The sequence below is a fragment of the Neomonachus schauinslandi genome, chromosome 7, assembly GCF_002201575.2.
Source record: "Neomonachus schauinslandi chromosome 7, ASM220157v2, whole genome shotgun sequence".
NCBI lineage: Eukaryota > Metazoa > Chordata > Mammalia > Carnivora > Phocidae > Neomonachus > Neomonachus schauinslandi.
The window spans coordinates 102,045,133-102,067,625 of record NC_058409.1 but is presented as its reverse complement, the minus strand read 5'-3'; the positions used below and the strand labels follow the sequence as shown (position 1 = coordinate 102,067,625).

The 22,493-nt window shown below is 39.2% G+C and overlaps 1 protein-coding gene across 13 annotated transcripts in view; it reads right to left on the bottom strand.

The window, feature by feature from the left end:
• Positions 1–22,493, bottom strand: part of EBF1 (EBF transcription factor 1) — a 394,047-nt gene that overhangs the window by 30,311 nt on the left and 341,243 nt on the right. For all 13 annotated transcript variants that reach the window (XM_021697812.1, XM_021697789.1, XM_044916873.1 and 10 more), the window contains one exon: positions 1,515–1,603. In XM_021697812.1, coding sequence (XP_021553487.1) covers positions 1,515–1,603 — 89 coding nt within the window. The remainder of the gene's footprint in view (positions 1–1,514; positions 1,604–22,493) is intronic.

Genomic DNA, 22,493 nt, shown 5'->3' with positions numbered 1-22,493 from the left:
CTCTAGACAGAGATTGCTGTTCACTATTACTATTAGATTATTTAATTGCTCCCCAAGACTAAGTCAGGGTAAAAGAGAAGGATGTGTAGGATGGAGGCCTGCTTCAAAGACAAGGATATGAACACACTGACACATCATACAATTTCTTCCTCTGCAGTGAGTTTGTACTGAGGTGAACAGCACTGGGCAGAAGGCTATGCTGGGAAGCTGAAGGTTGAGACTGAAGACTGTGTGGTTCTAGCCCCAGGTCTGGGCAGAGAAGAGCCTCTCTTGCTGGTCACAGTTCTTCTCTTCGGTCAGGTAGGGTCCTCCCCTCCCCTACTGGCTCCTTTCATCTCTGCATCAGTTGGGGGGACACCTTTCTCCTGGGAAAGGCCTATTCTCACAGGTGGCTCTGCTGTCCAGGGCACCAGGCTCGCAGGGAGGATGTGATGATAAACTGATCCCCCAAAGAAGTCTGCTGAGCTAGGAAGGACGCCAACTTCATTTTTGTAAGTGTTTTATGAGGAGAAACAGACTTAGAAAGGACGTATCTCTAGCCTTACTCTGGCAAGGAGAGCACCTCTCATCTACTCATTTAATTTGTAATAGTTTTCATTTATGTAGTAAATGAAACTTCATTTTACTGTCAATAAATGGTGAATGGTAGTCCCACTAATTCTGTACTTCGAACTTCTTTGGCATTTAACTATTCTCTACTCTGAGTCCTCGCAGAACTTGGGTTGTATTTTAAATGTACCTAATACTTCCCGTTGTCATTGGTCATGTATGATGATCTCTCTGCCACAAGGCCCACGGTCCTCGGATACAGAGATGGGGCACTGACAACAGGTACAGAAGAGAAGTCAATACATGTAAACTTCCTCCCTTCTGTGTTGGCAACTAACAACATACTGCTGCATGACGTGTATCACTCTGTCCTGAATTTTTGTTTAATTTCTCACATGTTTGTACCGTATTTCCAGTTAAGTAGGATGCCTCTGGTGGTAAGAGGCTCTGTCTAAATTGTCCAGTTGCAAGATCTGCCAATATGTTTCTTTTGAGCTCTAGCTGCACCGGGGATAAGTATAAATCCTCACATAGTAGAAAGGCAGTGTTCTTTTTCCTCTTGAGAGTTGGTGTGATGCAGTGACTAATAACCTGGACTTTGGAGCCAGGCTGTATAGGTTTGAAGCTCAGTTTAGCAATTTACATGCTATGTGACCTTGGGCAAATGATTTAACCTGTTTTTGCTTGATTATTTTCTTCTCTGAAATAAAGGTAACAGTACCAACCTCAGAGGGCTTTTGAAAGGAAGAAATGACATAATATATGTAAAAATAAGTATAACACTACCTGGCACATAAATGCTTGCTACTCTTGGTATTGTTTACCTTAGAGTACCAAGGACACAAAGCACACAAATATTGAGTTGTTAATCTATGAACTAATTTTTATCAATAGCAAAGTTTTCTGCTCATCACTTAAGCCCAAGTGTCCAGAGACTATAACCCAAAAAAAAGAGGTATCCTGACCTTTGGCAAACGCTCAGGGTCGCCAGGGTGCCGAGGAATGACCTTCTGTAACCTCTGGAAACCATAATCGATGGTGGGTTCGTTGAGCGCTGCAATGAAGAAGTCACATGATTAGAACAATTTCAGGAAATAAAACAGACCATAACACTGATGGTGTGGAAATAACTGGAAGTCCAAAGTTTAATTTATACTTTTGAATTCGATCATGAGGTGATCAGATGCACCATCGCCTTGCTGAACATTTCCACCATCTACTTGTGCTATTTACCACGGCAGGCAGTGACTCACTCAAAAGAACATTAATAGCAGGCCCCGGACTCTGTTCTTCTGCCCAAATTCTATATTCCTTACATAATCAAAAACAGAAAGTGAAATGGCATTTGATGTGAAGTTTTAGGATTCACTAGTTAGAAGCTCAGGTCAAAACACTCAAAGGCTTGTCTGAGGGTGTCTATAGATTATAAACAGCAGGAGAATGACAAGTACTTGCTTAACTGAAAAATGGCTAGTAGACCTCAGCAGATACATCTCAGTGCCTCTGTGGCCATTAAGCCCACAAGAATGGGGTGAGAGGCAGGGAGACAGGATCTTCTCGGCATAGAAAGCCAATTCTACCCTTGGATAGAGTCTGCAAGGTGATAGGTGTTGAAAATACCCTTGATACAACACCCTCATATCTAAAATGACAGACTCATTGACCAACATCAATATTATTTCAGGAAGAAGACCAGCCTCTGGGGAGCACTAGCTTAGAGCAGCTGGGTCTCCAAGAAAAATTCTTAAAAAGACTAGAAGAAGAGCAAACCTGTAATAATATTTGGAGACAATGGGCCTTATTGTACCCATACTGTCTACACTCTCTTCCAAAGCAGCCTTAAATTAAATGCGATACGAAGTGGACTCTGGTCTATAATTTTCAAAATTTCTTCCCAAGATACGAAATATCTTCAGCCTTCCTCATCTGACCAAGAAAAGATGGCAGCTCTGTCCTCTACCCACATCCCCCATATCCTTTAAGTAATAGACAGGTGGGTGGGTGAGTGTTTTTCTTCCTTTCTTTTTTAGTGTAACTAATGTTTTCAACCACATTTTTTCTACCATACCGAGTAAAAAGACAGTCTTTGTAGTTCTGACATTTAGCTATACATTAGAAAACAAGTTGCCACATGCTTTACTTAAAATGCATTTCCATTAAGCTAAATTTTAAAAGTAAGATTCATACTACTACTAACTTTAAAAAACTGTATTAAATTCAAATAGGTCCCAAGGCTAATGGAAGCAATTTGTATACCAACCCAAACTGACTGGCCCACTTTTCAAAATACAGGTATGATAATCTTGTGGTTTTAAAAGGACATTTAAATTGAAAGACTGTGAATTTAGTACATAATTATACCAATAGAACACTTTAACTTGTCAACTTGTAAATCTAAAAGGCTATCAATCATTTCTAAAGAGGAAATAAACCTTAAAATTCCTTGATTGACAGTGCTTACTTTTTATGTAAGGAAAAAAAAAATGGCAAAAAAAAAAAAAAAAAAGCTGCGTAAAGTGGCCAGAAATCCATTTACAAAAGTACATTGTTTTACACAGGTGAGTAAAAAGCCAATAATTACACCACCAAAAGACACATAAATCAGAGTAAGTACTTTTTCCTCACTTGTATATTTTAAGTTGGAGTGAACTTCAGGTAACTTTTTATTGAAAAGATATTTTCCCAAATGCAGTGCTTATTGAAGTTGCTAATAGAGTAGCATTTTCATTTAAGACAATGTAATCATTTTTGCAAATATGAGATTTAGACATCTTCTCCCCCCCCTTCCCCCGCTGCCAAACAGTAAACTTTCAACCTGTCTCTTGCGGAAATTAACTAAAATTATACCCAGGTGTACCAAATCTCTCTATCTATACTAGTATATGAGTTAAGGCACAATATTTATTATCCCTCCCATTTTATGAATTACTTTCTAAACCCTTGAGAAGAATTCTTTTTTCAAATTAGACGTGTAGAGAAAAAGCCATAGAACTCCATGCAGGGAAGCTGTTACTCGTAAAACCCACGGTATTTAATCAAGAAATGCATGAAAGGGACAGGAATGGGCACCTAGGTTTAAGTTATGTATCACATCCATCCCCCACCCATAATACTAATTGCCATCAAAGATGTTTAACCATAAAAAATAGCTTTAGACAATTAAATGTATCATTTTAATATCTGGAGACATAATTCAGCATCTTGAAAATTCTAATTCTTGGTTTTATTTTTCAGTCTAAGCCACCAATAAAACTTGAATTGTTGACTTGCTCCTTCGATTGTTTGCATAATGAATTAATTCCTACTGTGTCAAGAAACCCGTGGTTGTTAAATGAATGACTGTCTGACGTATGGGGGGGAGGATGTGCTTCTCTGTCCATCCAGCCAACTCAGAGCAGAATGACTTCTCCTCAGCTCTTTAGCTATTAGTTCCATATAGATATTTGAATTGGTTCTTTTAATTGCAGATAATAGTGTTGGTCATTCTGCTGCCACAAAGAGTAATTGAGTTAGATATATTAAACCCATTATTCAAAGGAAAATAAGCATCCACTCTATGGAAGTATACTATGTGGGGGGAAATATTTCAGATAGTAAGACAAAGGCTTTTAATTTATTTCCCATGCCTTTATGATCTGCTCTACACTCATACTTTTAAATACATTAACCTGCCCCTAATTTAGGTATTGAATAATACAATGGCATGGTCCAGTGCTGTAGACAAAGATAGCATAAAAAATATGCAAGACAAAGCTCATTGTCTTCAATTCAAAGGTGTCTGATGGTTTCTCTGATTGCTTTGACCAGAGGACAAAAACTGATCCCTGAGTGAGAAGGTCCATCTGATAAAAACTGTTACTTAAAAAACAAAAAACAAAAACAGGTGAAATGTCTAGGGAGCAGGATGGTTAAATCATGGCATACCCATGGAATGGAATATGATACAGTCCTCAAAAGCAATGCCATGTGGGGGGAGAATATTTACTGACATATAATATATTGCTAGGTTAACAAGCAGATTACAAGAGCATATGTATAATATGATTACTTTTTAGAAAATGAACATACATAGAATAAAAAAGTGTGTGTGTATAAATGGCTTAACAGTAGTTATTTCAAAAAAAGTGGATCTTAAAGTGCTTTTCTTCCTTTTCTTTGTGTTGTGTATTCTCTGAGTTTTCCACAATGAACATATATTACTTTTATAATCGGAGGGAAAGGTTAAGAGCAAGAGATTGTTGCTGAGATGGAATTTGACCTCCTTGTATAAAGTAATGACATAAGAAACTATGCCTTAAAAGGGGTCTGTATACCCTTTAATAACCTTGCATAGGTTATTACAGACCATAAGAAAAATAAGTAGTATACTTTTGGCCAGTTGTATAAATATGTGACTATTCATAAACTCTCTGAAAATCAACAGAGAGGGTAACGAGGAGGAATCATAAAGAATGGTATATTTATTTCATCAGTGGGGGTAGTCGTACCTTAGGGACATACGTCTACTCTGCAAGAATGTAATATAAAGTTAATCCTTCAACAAAGTGACCTCATTGTATTCAAGCACAGGGCTCAGGAGGCACCAGTAGAAATGGGACTAATCAATTTTCCCCCCTAAAACTTGGGACAATTCCGAGAATCTAGCAGAGAAAGAAAAAAACTTAACTGAGCATAATTAACCACAAATAAAGAAGCATGAGCATCTCAGGTTGAAAAAAGAAAAAAACAGATGAAGCTATAAACTACAAAAGGAATGCAAGGATGAGAGAGCATTATGTGACTCTTCTTCCAAACACCTAGTCCACAGTCTCTGAAAAGGGCTGCAAAGGGTGTCATCCTAAACCAGGCAGGGACAGTAGCAGAATAAGGGAAGCTCAGAGCTTTAGAAAAATCTGTAATCCCAAATTTAAAAAGGCCCAATTTTTAAATCATCAGAATAGAATGGGAGCAATGTAGGCATTTGAAAAATTCCACAAGATAGTAAATTCTCCATTGATTCAATCATCATTTTTAGTGCTTACCATGTGTCCAGACGGCATTTGTAGGAATTAACTGTTTTGTGTCGCAACACCAAAAGCCCTGGAAAAGAAACTTCCTGAAAGGTATATGTAATCCAACCCCAGAAGAGGGATGAATTACTCTGTAGAGTCGGAACACAGCTTCCTTCCATTCAGAAGTGTACCCTCTTGCCTTCCTGAGGCTTAGATGGTGGGTCACCACCTCTGCTCCAGTGTCGCAGGAAGCCTTCCCTAGGGTCCCACTACACTTCATAAGACACATGGATTTAAGGGCAATCAGAGGATTGAGGAGCCACAGACATTTGAATTCAAGATGTTTTCCACTGTCCTGTTTAAACTTGGAGATAGATACATGTTAGCTGAGTAAGCTCAGTTGGACCCCATACAGCTGTGTACATATGCTACAGTGAGTCTGGAACTTTCCTACAAATGCACAGAAAGCAAGAGCAAATGCTTCTACACAGGAAAGCAAGCTTGCAGGGCAGATGTATCAGCTGAGATTGTCGAAGAGTCCTCTCACTCATAGCTATATGTCGCTGGGGAGTGGAGGTTGGTAGAAAGCAGGTGATATATGCATGGGCATATATATATAAATGATATATTGGCATTTCAGGGACATCCAACTCATTACTTTTCAAAGAGTAAAAGTTAATTAAGTGGTTAAAAAAAATCAGGGGTGCCTGGGTGGCCTGGGTGGCTCAGTCGGTTAAGCAACCAACTCTTGATTTCAGCTTAGGTCATGATCTCAGGACCCTGAGATTGAGCCCCTCATTGGGCTCTGTGCTCAGCCGGGTGTCTGCTTAAGATTCTCTGTCCCTTTCCCTCTATCCCTTTCCCTTCCCCCTCCCCCGCGCTCTCCCGTGCATGCTCTCGCCCACTCTCTCTCTCTAAAATAAATAAATAAATCTTAAAAAAAAAAAATCAAACCCCTAGATCTGGCCTTATGTTGGAACTGCTTATCAATGGCTTTGGGTACTTTCTCAATCTCATAATCTCAGGCTCCCCTAAAGGAAACCAGTAACTTTCTATGCAGCACCCATCTAGGCAGAGCCCTTCTCTGGGCTTCAACTGAGGTCCTGGTCAAGACAGAACAGCTCTGGTTATACAAAACTATTGTTTGCAGTGTCCAAATGTCCATGCAACATGAAATGCTATATGCAAAGAACATTTAAAATAATACAACTCGATTTTATGCACTAATACTAATGAAAAGATTACAAAATCCATTCAGAACATCTAGTAATGAGTAAATCCTAACTAAATATATATGCCGTTTGTGGCCTTTTCATGCCTTTAGTCTTTTTTTTTTTTTTTAATCCACTTCACAAACACATCAAATAAGGAAATTCTCTTTAAGGGGATTTATTTGCAAATTAAAATCATGTAGTCAAGAAGGATGCATTCTCAGTTATGAAAATGGATTTTTCTCTTTTCAGAGTTTCTTCTTAGAGAAATCACTCCTCCGTCCTCCTTAACTTCTCGAATATGTATTCCTGGAAACAATGGAAATGAGGGGCTGGAGAGCTGTGTTCCCAAACAGCGCAGGAAAAGCGCTTTCGGTACCATTCCAATGTTAGCACGCAGAGTTCCCCTGCTTTTATAGCTCAGCGACTCACTGCAGCGCTTTAACATATTTCTGGGGTTTTAATTTCCTTTTTTTAATGGTTGTGTGACATGATGTCATTTTGACTGGAAATAAAAAGAAATGCAGATATTAGGAAGGTAATATTTATATTCTATTGCCATTTAATGTCCAAACAAATATCTAGACTCTATGCCAAGTAATAAATAAAACCTCATAGCAGAGGCAATGATAAAACCAGCACCTGGGTCTCCAAGCTTCCCTGGTGACTACTCTATATTTGAACTAAAGGAGTAACAGTGGAGCATTTCCCTTCAAGGCAGATCCATTCTGGGCATGAGAGTTATTACATATGTGTTAGGCGAGCCTTTTTGTTCCATAATGGCCCCATTTTTCCCTCAGTCACTAAATTAACAACCAGAGGTAAACAATAAAACAGCAAGTTATCTTCACAAACCTATCTTTAAGACTGACTTTAAAATATATAAACCGAAAAATCAACCACAAACCTAAACAAGAGCCAGAAATATGGTTAATGAGGAAATTTGTTGCATTTCCAGCCACTTGGATATTTCATTATCTTCCTAGACGTTTAGTGCGTGAACGGTATTCTGGGATGCACTCCCTAAGAAACCTAAAACCAAATCCCTTGCAAGTGGAGCCCTGCTTCCAATGTGAAATGCTTGTACACCCCATAGCCCTGCCTCAGGAGCCAGTGAGGCTCAGGAGAGGTTTGGGAAGAGGCTCGTTGAACTGCAGAAGGCTGTCACTGAACCAGAAGGGTGTCAGAACGAAGCCAACATGGGCAGAATTTACCAACATAAGGAGCCAAAGGAAAATTTCTAATCTGGATTTGAACAGTGCCCTGACTTCTTATTTGTAGTCTTCAAACTTCTGGATGTGTGGCAACAACTTTGAGATTCAAAAATCAAGTGAAGGAATTACTACCTCTCTCTACCAAAGATGCAGTCAGCAGTACTAGGTGGCCTGTGTAACTAAGTCCTCTTTACAAGGAGTGGAGCCCGGGGGAGCCTGCAAGGCACAGACTGGAGAGAGAAAGTGAGCTGGAAATAGGATCGGAGCCCAGGATGTTGGAACACAGAGAGGGAAGACCATGAGGACTGTCGGTTGGAATACAAAGAACCCATGTACATTTGGATATTAGTAACTCTTCCAGAAGCAAAAGCAATCAAGAGCAGGAAGAAAGAGTTAAGAGTGACTTGCTTTTGTTTTTTAAAATGGAAACAGCTTTACTGTTTCTCTAAATCTAAAACTAATACATTCTTATTGTATAAAAAGCACAAAAGAAATACAAAGAAGAGGAAAAAAGCCCCGTAATACCCCTATTCATATACAATCATTACTTATATTAGTATATATGCTTTCAGGCATTTTCACAATATTGTTTTATATAAATATAGGTTATATACATATTTATAGCCACCTCATTCTTTTTAAGGGTTGTAACATATTGCATTATATAGATGGCCATAATTTCTGTAACAAATCCCCTGTTAATGAGGATGTATGCTTCCTCCCTCCCCGCCGCAAATTTTCAGATTTAAGAAGTGCTGTAATGAACAACACTCGGGAGAAATTCTTGGATAAAAGAATATGCATATTTCAAGTCTTTTGATACCTATACTTCCTAAGTATCCTTTACCAAATGTATACCAATTTATACTTTGATGGGTTACAACTAATTTTTAAGATTTTTGCATCCTAAAACTCATGTATTCTCTAAGTTATAAGGACCTCTGAAGATTTTTAATAGATATTAATGATCATAAAGATTACTTGTTGAGGTGTCAATTTATACATACCCTGAGGTCATAGAAGACCCTTTTCCCAGTAATATCAAGTGCTTAATAGACATTATCTCAGTAATTCCTTCAATACGCCATCACACACATGTCAAAAATCATTACTCTCAAAAAAAAAAAATCATTACTCTCGATTCTAAGGTGAGAAACTGAGGCACAGACCGTGCTGGCTTTGTATAAATCAGAAAAGCCTCACTGCTTTATTTACTCTTCCAGGAGGGCTACTTTATTTTAATACTGATGAATCCCAAATTGCAACATATTGACAAGTTCTGTTCGCACATTGATTAAATGGCTTCTTTTTCACTAAGTATCTGTGAAACAGAGACCCACCCTGAGGAAGAATCCTGGTGCCCAGACTCTTGACTTCGTGCAGGCAAACAAGTCACTCAGCCTGCCTTCTTTACTTAAAGCTCACCATCAATAAGCACAGACCTTTTGCGGGGAGGCCACCCTGGTATTTTGAACCTTCCCCACAAATGATCAAGAAACTATGTTTTCTGGGCGCCTGGGTGGCTCAGTTGGTTAAGCGACTGCCTTCGGCTCAGGTCATGATCCTGGAGTCCTTGGATCGAGTCCCGCATCAGGCTCCCTGCTCAGCAGGGAGTCTGCTTCTCCCTCTGACCCTCCCCCCTCTCATGTGCTCTCTCTCATTCTCTCTCTCTCTCAAATAAATAAATAAAATCTTTAAAAAAAAAAAAAAAGAAACTATGTTTTCTATCAGGTCTGAGTTGGGCTCTCAAAGGTTGATTTGTCTTTGGGGGAAAAGAGAACACAGAACACTGTTGAGCTACATTAAACCCACTTATTTCCTATCACAACCGGTTGGTATTTTCTAAATGATCCTTGGTGAGAAGTCACTGGCAGAAGTGGAGCATCTCTTCATAAACAGACCCCTTTCTTGCCCTGGAGGGTTACACTCTATCTAAAACGGGAAGTAGGTGAACGTACAATAATTAGGGAAAACTGTACTGCTCTCTAATTGTAATAAAGTTGATGAGAAAAGTTGCCCCTGTTATTGCATATGATGTGATCCGAACAGCTTGGCCTTTCAAGAGACTTAATTTAGATTTCCAAATTTGATATAGGTTTAAAACTAAAATTAAATCCCTCCAGCAAACAGAAGCTTAAAGATATTCATGATCTTTTTTTTTCTGGCCTTTCCATCTTTTTTACCTTAGAATTAAAAAAAAAAAAATTGGATCATTTATGATTAGGTCTCAAAGCCAGATTTGCTCATTTGAACTAGAAGAGAAGGATGATTTTCGCTGTGTAATGGATGACGGTGTTTAAATATTGAAAGCCAACACAGTCTGTCTTTCTTAGCATTTAAGGATAAATCCATAATTTTCTTCCCCACTGGCATATCTTCTGATATAACAAGAGTAATATTCCTTCTATAATTGTTCTTCAGATTTCTTCCCAAAGAGTTTTGACAATAACTGTTATCAAGGGGGTAAAATCACCCAGCCTGTCTGATAAACATGTTTCTTTGCGTTCCCACCCCAGCGACTGCTTGACACCGTACTTTTATCATCCAGTGTGTTCAGAATGAGCTTAGAACAGCAATTGCCGGGAATAGGCAGGCGATAAACCGCATTGATTTAACACATCTTGTTTTCAATCATGCTTGGATTTTCTGAGCACGCATTTTTCCTGTACTCTGGCTTGTAGCTTTTATCTGACGAGCTGATCCCTTTTCACTGGAAAATGAAAAGGTCGCACAATAAGACACGGTTTACTGGAACTTGAACACGCACCAGGGAAAGTATTTTAGATAAATACTGTCAGACATAGTGGAGCTGAATTTCAACAACACAATTGCTAAACAACAATACTTATTACTCTCCTAGAACAAGCTACCAGTAACTTATGGCTCTCAGCAGGGAACAGCACCAAGTCCAGACTCCAAAGCGAAGAAACCCTTCGCTGAGCCCCACGCTAACCAACCACAGAGTTCTGGGCTGAGGTCCTACTTGTGATTGTTAATATCACGGTTTTATGAGACAACTCGAAAAACTACTCCCACTGTTCACAGAGCTGTTTCCTCTAAACCAGTAGACAGGTTTCAGAAGAGCTGGATAATGAAGTTATTATAGCAGGGCTCTGTAGACAGATTGAGAGGGGGAAAAAAGTCCCAAGAAAAGTGAAATAAAAGTGACTCCAAATAATCCATTAATTCCACTAATAAGACAGGAAAGTACTTGTAACTAGGATTAGGGATTAGAGGATTAACTGATTATTTGGTAATATTTTAATAAGGCAAAGAGCACTCCTAACAAGTATGTTATGTAGAGAGCTACAATGGCTTTGCAGATAAGACTAGACATTATTATCAGCCTAAACTCCAACTAAATGGCATCTTGATATAAAATAAATGAAGTGGGCGCCTGGGTGGCTCAGTTGGTTAAGCGACTGCCTTCGGCTCAGGTCATGATCCTGGAGTCCCGGGATCGAGTCCCGCATCGGGCTCCCTGCTCAGCAGGGAGTCTGCTTCTCCCTCTCCTGCTCCCCCCTATTGTGCTCTTTCTCTCTCAAATAAATAAATAAATAAAATCTTTAAAAAAAAAAAAAAAAAAAAAAAAATAAATGAAGTCAGCCCTTTTCAGTATTGACCCAACCTATATGATTATTATTGCTGTGTATCATTAGCTTTAGAATCAGCCAGAAAGTCTCCTCTGAATGGGAGTCAGAACCCTTTTCTTTTTAGCCTTAACACACATTCTCATTGTATCTTTATTCATTATCTACTCCAAAGATGCTCAAATTTTCTCCATTCACAGTACCTTGGGCAGCTCAGCAATCTTTTCACAGTGCCTATAAGCAAAAAGAAATGGCCAACAGCTCTGTTTATTAACTACTTAGGTCCAAACAGCCTAATATTTATATCCTAATAACATAGTAGCCATTTGAAAGAAAAAACAAAAACAAAGAAATTGGAGGAAAAAATAATATAGTAATATTTTTCTTTCATTCTAAGATAATCACAACGACTTTCTAATGGGATACATGTGTTACTGTTGAGCGCTGCATAACTTCCCAAATCTTAGAATAAGATTGGATACTACCACCCTCTTTTCTCTTCTGTATTAATGTTTACATGAGACTTCCTTCTGATCCCAGTAATTGCTGGCAACTCAGCTTTGCAAAGCCACGACACCATCAAAAGAAATGCAGCGTGATCTAATGTTAAGATATGCATTACCTTGAACTAGTAATTTGTATAGTATCCAACAGACTTAGTGTTACCTGTTTCTCTCAAATTTAAAATATCCCATGGCACCCCTGTAATGCTAAGATACAAGGATCAGTTGGATTCATCTATGTGTGTCTTTTCTTCTAATAATAATTATTATAACAGCAACATCAGCTAAACACCTCCTAAGAATTTACTATGTGCCAAGGACTTTACACGGATTAATCTATCTAATCTTTATCACAACCCTGAAGCGAATAACTCCTGTTATTCCCATTGCACAGAGAAGGAAACTGAGACTCACAGGAGTTAAGGATCTTGCCCAAGTCCACAGAACTGAGGAATGAAAAACCAGGGATTCAAACCCACGCAGTCTGACTCCGAAGCCCTGCTCTTAACCTCTTTGCTAGATCAGACAAGTCAGGACAACAAAGAAGCCTCCAGAACTTTAATAATTTTGGCCTCCAGGACTTTTCCTATTCTTTTCTTGGTCCCCGTATCCCTTCCTATCTGCAATATGTTCTAGTCCTTTCCTTTGTCTTAACATACATCCCGTAGAAACCTTTGTCACCTACTCCAGACTTCATTTGACTTCCATTTCTCTAACAGCGCACTCTTCTTCCCTTTGTTCCAACCCTTTTGGAGTGAACGCAGCTAGATTTGCACCCAGGCTACCTCACTGACCAGCGACGTGCCCTTTGGAGAAGCCACTCACTGTCTTTAAGTCTTCCTTATCTATAAAGGGAAGATTTGATGTGGTGCTATTTGTATATATGCTAAGCACAAAATAAATACTCAAAGGCAGTTATTATTACTATTAATAGAATACCTGCCATGTGCTAGAAATAGGGGCAGATGTGGGGAACACAGGATTAATTAGACTATTTATGTATTCCCCACTCTCAAGGAACTCCAGAATCTAGAGGTGCAAAAAGACACAAACAGATTTCAAAAACAATGTGATAAATAAGATGCAGTATTCTAGGAGAACATCAAGTATGTTTCACTTGTCCCTGGGGTTCAGCTTTCTTCCCCCACTTATACTAATTTGAAATTATAGTTCAAAGAATTCCACCACCTCTAATTCTCAGATATTACTCTAAATTGGGGCTCTACCTGGAGTAGGACACAAGTGTTTTAAAACAACATAAATCCTGTGACCAGATGGGAACAAAAAAAAAGGTAGGAAACACCTATTAAGATGGGATTCTTTCCCAGACTTGGGATATGTTACATTGCTTAATTCAATAAAATTGGATTCTTGCTGTATATAAGGTTGTATGATTAAGAAGATAAAAAGAAAGAGAATTACAACCCAGGTCAAATATCCTGTGCATCCCCAGCTAGGGACGATTCGGTTGGAAAAACTCTTCTAGGCAACACGATGTACCCTTGAGGAGTGCATAATCCAGTGGGGAACCAGGCCTGTATGTAATCAGCACAGAAGAAGGAAAAAAATAATTCTCTGTAGTGGAGTCAGGGACACATTTACCAAAGAAGTCATATTTGAGCCAGATGTATATGGATAAATAGAATTTTTCTACAAAAAAGGGTGGGAAAAGCATCCCAGGAAAAAGGAACAACATGAGCAAAGGTACAGAGCTATAAAAGGACATGATGTGTTCTCATAAGGTTGGATAATCCAGTTTTGGGAGAGCATAGCTTATACACTGGGAGTAGAGTACTGAGTCACTGTAAGTAATAGTATTGGCCTTGAGTGCCATAGAAGATTTTATCTGGTAGGCAACAAGGAAATATTTCAGGTTTTCCATATCATAAGAGTAACACAATCACATCTGTATTTCAAAGACATAACCATAGGAGTCCAATGAAAGATGGATTTAAAGTCAGTACTTTTGTAATAATCCAATGGAAAATGAATGACCACCTAATGATGATGTGGCCATGGAGAAAAGGTAGATTTCAGAGGTATTTTAGAGTAGAATGCACATGACTTCAGTAACATATTAGGCGTGAGGAATAAGAAAGGACAGAGAATGACTGACATTTCTAATTTATCTGAGTGGCTAGAGTAGCCACTCAACAAGATAAAGAATGCAAGAAGAAAATTACATATGAAAGGAAAAAATCATGAGTTCAATTTCAAACATGCGTTTTAGGTGCCAATAGGATGTCTACGTAAAAATCTTTAGTAGGCGTTTAGAAACAAAGGACTAAAGCTCAGGTAAAAGATCAAGGATGGAGTTGAGGTTATAGGTAATGTCAAGATATAGGTAACAGCTGAAACTACTGGTGTCAGAATAAAACCAGGGACACACAATGCTACAGTAAACACTAACAGTTAAGGAATAGTTAGAAAAAGATTCAGAGGCAGAAGGACAAAGGCAGGTCAAAACAGTAGAAGGAATACCAGGAGAGAATAATGGAACTGAAATCAAATGTGGGGCTTAAAGTGAAAGGGGTTGTCCACACCATCTAGTATAGCTGAGTAATCAACCAGGAGATGTCTGAGGAGAAACTGTCAAGGTAGACCATTCCAAGATCATTAGAGTGGGTGGCAAATACAACTTCAGGAGACTCATGAATGCCTTAAACCAGAGGCTCTAGTTTTCTCAACAATCCCCAAACAAAGATCTGAGCACACAAAGAGAGTAAGGGTTATTGACAAACCTATTTGCCCAACTGAAGCTTAGCTAATCACGAGAGGCAGAAGAGAGAGTAGAGGACACTCAATTCCAGACTGAAGTCCACTCAGGCCTAAGAAGTGTAGAATTCCAGATGCCCTGAGGCAAAAGTTATGATGCCAAATTCACCTTCGGATTTGATCAATTCCTGTTAGTATGGGGTGGGGGATTAGGATGAGGGGATTTCCATGGCTCTTATTTTTTTTTCTGCCCCCAATTTTGACACCTGTCTTTTAAGAAGTGGACGGAACCAAGTTGGTCACTCACTGGTCACCGCAGTGAGGTTCTACTGCTTCTAACCCACCCTAGATTTGGACTCGTAAACCACAGAGGAATGGGCCTCCTTGACCCAAATATTGACAAAATATATCTGTATATGTAACCAGAATTTAATCTTCCTTGGATGCTGGTGGTCTTAATATTGGTCCCTGATGACTTACAATCAATAAATGTTTAGTTAAGCAATTCGCTTGTTTTGGAGTAACAGTTATTGTGTGGGCAATGGGTATGTGGCCACTTCCGCAATAACCCCATGTCTCCTGACGGAGTGTGTACAATCACACATTTGTTGCTATTAGCTCGTGAGATGCTGGAAACCAATTTTGAAAAGCAAGTAATAAAGCACCACATAAAAAATAATGGTGTAATTACTTCTTGGTCAGGTTAAACCTACTGTGACGATAAAAACCAAAGGGAGCAGCAAGCATCATAAGTGGGTTTGCTATAAATTTGACACTGGTTCTGACCTTCAGAAAGGAAAATGCTTGAAACCACCCAGCTAAGCCAGGTGCACAGAAGACTATTTGTGTTGTATATCTTTACTGAGTCTCTGTTTAAAAGCCTATGCCAACTCCTTTTTTTTTTAAGCCTATGCCAACTCTTTAGAGTTAAAGAGAATGGACCAGTCACCAAATTATTGACCCAAAGCCTTTCAGATTCCTATTTGAATTTAGGTCCCGAAGAGAAGGGATCTAGAAACTGCATCAGAGAGTAATCACCATGCTGGTAGGATTTGTTTTCTAAATAGAGAGGAAAAAGAAGGAAGTGGGGGTCTAACTGGAACATGGACCACACTGTCCAGGAGGTAAAGGAAACACTGGCTATTGTTGATGATCTTTGGCAAGCACTCTGGTGGGCCACTAACATAAACAGACTCCTCCACTTTTAGGTTGTGATCTTTTTCACTTCTCATCCCAAGTGCTTGAAGATTTCCCTAATCCACATGAAATACCAAGGGCAGGGGGTGGGAGAGAGGTTTAGTCTAAGTTATGCCAAGAACTCTTAAGGATGGTATGGCACAGTCCATATTTAAGGATACCATTAATGCTTCCATTAGCAAGTATGGCTTTTGGTTATTTCCAGCTCTTGGGAAGACATTTAGTTAATATCTCTGTTTAGCCCTTCTAAGAGCTACAAATTGTTCTTCTAAGATATGTGCATCATGAATAGGCTTTATGACAGTATGCTGTTGGAGAACAGCATTAGTTTGCTGATAGAGCAATAGTGGACAATTTTTACTAATAGAAGTGACTTCGATAGGTTAAATTCTCAAGGGCAGAAACTTGCATGGAAATAAGCTATACACTGATGGTTGGTTAGGAATGGGGATGGCTTTTTGGAGGGCAAATGGACTGTGGGTGGAGAGGAAGAAGGACTAAGCCCAGAGACTAAATCATCACTGAATTCAGAGACATCCCCCAAAGTAGGCCTCATGGCCACACAAACCACTTGTAACAAGTCTATTTTTCCAAGTGGGCACAGGCCCACACCAGGCTTGTCAGTCTTTAGAAATGTCATCTTGTGTTTCAAGAAAACACCATTCCTGTTCTGACACCTTCTTCTTCTTTCAAAGTGGAAGTAGAGCCTGAAATTCTCCAAACTGAATCTCCCAATTCTCTCTAAATTGATGGGTATAATGGAGGCTCTTAAAATGAAAAATGGGAACAAGGAAAAAGAAGTGAGCTTCCTTCCATATTCTCTCTCTACAATCTGTCTGCCCCTATTGGAGGCTGGCAAATTTAAAGGAAATGAAAATACATATTTAACTCCATCTGTGGAATTCACTTTGCCTGAGGCCACCGTGTCAGATATCGTTGCTGGGTCTTTCAGAGGGTTGGGACATATCTGCAGGGGCAGAGACTAAGCTTAATAAACCACTGACCTATTCCCAGATGGAAAATTTTTATGATTACATTGGGACAATAGGCACTGTGACCCTTTAAGAACAAAATCAAACATACTGGATTGCATTTTTCAAAAGCTACCCAAACAACTTTTCAGTAAGAATACATTCCTCTAAGTCTCATTTCTAACTCTGGAATTAACAACCTGATCTTGATATGGTCGGGAGAGGGGCACATCCATTCAATCAACTTCAGAACTTTAGTGCTGCAAAGATCCCTTCTTTTCCAGCAAACACAACCCAAGCTTGGAGACCATAAGTGGTCAATGCAAGATCAAACAGCCAGTTAACAGTTGAATCAGAATGAAAAAGCAAATGTTGGAACCCATTCCATCCTAGGTCCCCTGCATCAGTACTCCACCGTAAGCTTGATTTAAAATAAAAAGTATCATTTATGGAGAAGTGGTGCTGGCATTCTACTTTTGTTAACTTATTTTTTTTTTTCTTCAAGACCCCAAGAGGAAGATATTCCTATTTCACAGATGAGAAAACAGAGGCTGTTAATCTGGGATGAGGGAAAAGAAGTATGACTGAAATGCACCTATGGAGAAGGACATCAAACCTGCCCTTCAGACAGCAACGTCTTCATCACAAGATCCATCTCCTAGAACTGCAGTCTGTTTCAGACCCAGATGGCCCTGCCATTTTATCAAATGAACACGAACTGCAAGGAAGACCAATGAAGGCTCCCAGGATCCTGAAAGTATCATGGAGCATGTCGACAAAGTATCCACATTTTCTTTTTAAACCATTACCAATCTCTCCTAAAGTCTGTTTTGCAAAAAAACAAAAACAAAAACAAACAAACAAACAAAAAACCCTGGGATTAAAGACAATGTGCTCTGACTTGGACTAAATTCTTGTAATGAAAATGTGATCATAATTGTAGCCCATAGTAACTGGTGCACAGATGGAATGTACCAGAGACTGTGCTCAGCACTATATTATATATCATGAAGTCACAGCCATCCATATGAAGTCTATATTGTTATCCTCACTGTTTTTACAGCTAAGGGAAGTCCCTGAGGACCAGGATTCATACTCAGGCTGTCTGTCTCCAGTGCCCACCCACTTATTCACCCTTTACTCCGGACTGCCCCTGCAGAAGTGTTTAACTAATACATTGGGAGAGATGATGTCCTATTTCCCTTCAGGCAACATAAAAGAAAACAAACAATAAAAGATGTCTCCAGAAAAAAAAAAGTATCCAGTTTCAACTTGAAAATACAAATGCATATCCACACATGCTATATAGAGACTTGACTCCAGTAACACGTAAGTTTAAAAAGGGAAATTTCCCAAACTGGATCATGCTTAAGCCCAAAACCATTTTCTGTGAGGTGTATGGTGGGGATGTCACCCATAAGGAAGTTGAGAAATGACGCCCACTTCTCCATTATCACCTGCCAGCTTGTTTAATCTCACCTGACAAGTTTTCCTTAATCAAGTAACTTGAAAATTGTATGGAATCTTGAGGCAGCTCTGGGTAACACGGGTGGAAGTCTGATATGCTTTCTTCATTAACTGCTCATACCCCAGAAATGAGAATAAAGCCTCTCTTCCTGGGGAGTCTTTTAACTGAAAAAAAAAACCTTATCTTAATTGAATGCACACATCAGTTAACTATCTTTGGATTCACAAACCATTAATACCCCATTTTCCCAGAACGTCTTCCTCCTTCTGGTCTTTTGAAAGGCTGGGCTCTCAGGGCTGTGCCTAGAGGACAGTGAGATTCAGCAGGAATGTGGAAAGGACAGGAGAGAGGAGGGGAGCAAGTTAAGCCCTCATCTTCACAAGCAAATGGAGCATTTGGGGGCTGGGCAGAGAGAACAGCGAGCAATGCTGTCCTTGCAGAACTGACATCCTCCCATTACTGCTCTGAGGCGACTGCTAGGGAATCACAAATGATGCCATTCTGCCCTCGGAATACCAGTTAAGCAGGCTTCAGATGTGCCTATGGAGGGAAGACAAGACTTGCAAATAGAGTTTCGTGGACGTAAAAGGATGGTGTAATGAGAAGGGAGAGGGGTAGAGAAACCAATTGCACATTTCTCTCCTGAAATATTGGGCCTATTTCAAAGTTTTACTTTTCTTTCTCTCTCCAAAGCAGAAAGATCTTAGCAGGGGTGGAGGGATGCCCCCAAGGACTCTTGTAAGGTTGCTCCCCACAGGCTGGCAAGTCCCTGTGGAAGACACCTGAGATGGAGAGCCGCTCTATGCCAGGGGCAGCAAGCCTCTTGCGGGAGAAATACAGCAGCTGTACCTCTTACTGGGTGTGTAAGTCAGACAGGTGGGAGACTGTGACTCTGATGATGCAAACATCTATCATGAGACTTGGTAAAAGATGTAAGCATGCTTAAGTTCTCACTGCATGGGGAACGATCTGGGCTTTACTGAACTTCTACAAAAATTGTCATGAAAATATTAGAAACCATCAGGAAGATCCCAAAATACACAATGGCATTATTTTAAGCCTGATTTTGCTTTTGAAATAAATTCAGAATCTGACTGTGTTCCTCGGCCAAGATTCTGAAATCATCTCTACCTGCAGTTCCATGAACACAGAAAAGAGATCTTTGACTCACCAGAGCCCTGACCTTGGGTTTTGGTACTGAAGGCACCAAATCAGGCCATTTGCACGCCAGACCAACCACTGTACAATGAAAACCACACTCAGTAGGCAACAGCGTGAACATGGGGTTCCAGTACAGCTGCTGGTAATGCCGTTAGTTGTGACATAAGTCAATAAGCTCCCACAGAGTTTAGGATTCGGAGAAAACAAACGGTACTATACGAGGGAGATAAACACACACTGAATAACAGCAGTTATGAGTTTCCTTTACGTGGCAGGAATATTTTCTTGGCTGTGGGATTTAGAATGTCAACAAGGGAGGCTGGGCATGCCAATTCTCTGAGTTTCATTAGGCTGCCAGAATATTCAGAGGTCTGAGCAAGGTAAACTCACTCTCTCACATCTGTGCTGAAGGAGAGGTGCTACAGACTTGTCCCAATCTGAGTATTAAATTCTCTTTCCTCATGATGACACCAATGTGGAAACTTTACAGAGAGCTTCTTTTATAGTCCGCAGTACGGGGCCCTGGATTTATTTCCCTTTGGACAATGAGATTGTAGTTAGCATGACACCAGTGACTCCAACATCACTCCTCTGTCAAAACTAGTTTTATGAAGGCCAGAGAGAGGCTGGCCATAAAAGAGGAACACCCAGTTGCAGACATATAAACATTGGAAGAGAAACCAAAATCAATTCTGTAAACAGAAGCCAAAGCTTTCCTGGGGTCATTAAAGACCTTCATTTTCATATTCCAACAGGAGGATATTTACTGAAATATCAGATCAATTCTTAAAGGAGAGCTGGTCCCAGTGGAGTTTATTTGTGGTCCTCTGTCCAACGTCCATTAGACAGGGTCCCCGTCTTTAGGAGAGTGGATCCAAATAAATTCTAAGAAGGGAAATGGATTCCATTCTCTCTGTTTACTTTATTACTATTGATTTCTGAATTCCCTCCAATCTCTTTCTTAACTGAGCAGATAATATACATTTAGTACCAAAGGCAGTTATTCCAAAATGAATCCAGTTTGCAGCTGGGTGATAAAAAAGAGAAAGGACACTGATAGATTAAATACTTACACATTAAAAGGTATGGCTGATTGTATTAATATGTACAAGAGCTTTAATATGCTCACTTTATGGCTAGACATAATTTCCTAGGCTAATCGCAAGTTCATTTGTATGCTCAGACATATTTTATTTCCACTATTCTATATTTCGTAGCATTATTTTATAGCGCAAATACTAAAATAATAAAAACAAAATAATTTGAAATATATATTTTTTAAAGCTCCCTTTTACTAAAAGGAACCACTGAGGACAATTTTTTTGAAGTATTCAAAAAGGGTTAGGATATTTAGTTTCCAGAAAGGAAATGTTTTTTAAAGCATCAAACTTCGAAAAAAGAAGAAGAAGTGTATCATGTTAAGAGTATATATAAAACAACATAAATAGCCAGCAATAGAGGAATAGATAAATTTAGTAAATCCACACTGTGGGAGATTATGCAGCCTTTTAACATTATGTTTATGAAGAAGTTTTAATGTGCGGGAAAATGCTTAGTAGGCTACATAAAAAAAAAAAAACAGGATGTAAAACTGTGTGTGTGTATACACATACATGGTACGGCCACAGATATGAAAAAATGTTTACATTCATTTGTTATGCACTGAAAAAATATGAAAGAAGCAATGAAAATGTTAGCAGTGGTTATCTCTGGGTGATGGGTAGAGGATGATGTTAATTTCTCTTACTCTGTCCTGTTATTCTCCAGATTTTCTATAAATAGCATACATCCTGGCTCAAAATTATTTGAGACCCCTCACATGCCAGGGGCATCTGTGTTGGCTCCTCTTTGAAAACCTGCCCATTTACAAGCAGCGTAAATTTTCTGCAGAGTCCTACCAGATGTGTCCAAGTGTTGCATATCCAGGGATCGTCACACTTCTAATAAAGATGTAAACATTGAAGTTCTTCTTAAAGACAGTAAAATGGAGTAGTGAAGGGGATAGGTTCTGGAGCCGCACCCCCTGGGTCCAATGATGGCTCCTCTCCACTTACCACTTGATTAACTCTGACAAATGACTTTATGCCTCCATGCCTCAGTTTCTTTAACTATAAAATCAGGACAATAAAATACCTACCTCATAGAGGTTAAATGCATTCATATTTGTAAAACACTTAGATCAGTGTGACACATAATACTTAATATAATTTGTTAAAGTGGAATAAATAAAATTCTCACTTGTGTTAATCAGAATGAAGTTACAAATGAAGAAATGGATATGGTTCAAATACGTGTAAAACATTTGAGCCTTTGTAAGTTTTTTGATAAGCTCATCTGGGGCAGAAGTATAATTTTCAGTTGAATTCAAGTCAGTACTCTAATGGTTTTAATTTTTTTTTTTTGTACTTGCCAAAGATCTGTCCATCTATACATTTCTAAAATGTTAATGAAGATGCTAAGGTTCAATGAAATACTTCTTATGGGCCAGGACTGTCTGTAATGTTTTGTTTGCTACACTATATAAGACTCTAACATAAGTCTCAGAACTAAATAGGTGTTCAATAAATGTTTGCTGAATGAAAAAATGAAGGAAGGAAGTACTTCACCCGAGCTGCATCAAGTTGTCCAAATATGGGCATATGTCCACAATGGGAAATAGTAAGAACTAAGGTTGAAGTGTTAAATTTCTTAGAATCTAAAAACTTGTTGTTACTGTTACAGCATGGAGACAGTGAGATGGCAATATCAAAAGAGCAAGGGAATGAAACATCTATTTATTCTGAGAAAAATGTTGCAGCTCAGCACTCATCTGTCTGTCCTCAAGGACCCTTTTCCTAGGGAATCCATAATGATGGAGGGAGCACTGGAAATGGAGATCCAGACAGCGATGGCAGCACCGATTAACAGAAACAATGTGTCTGGA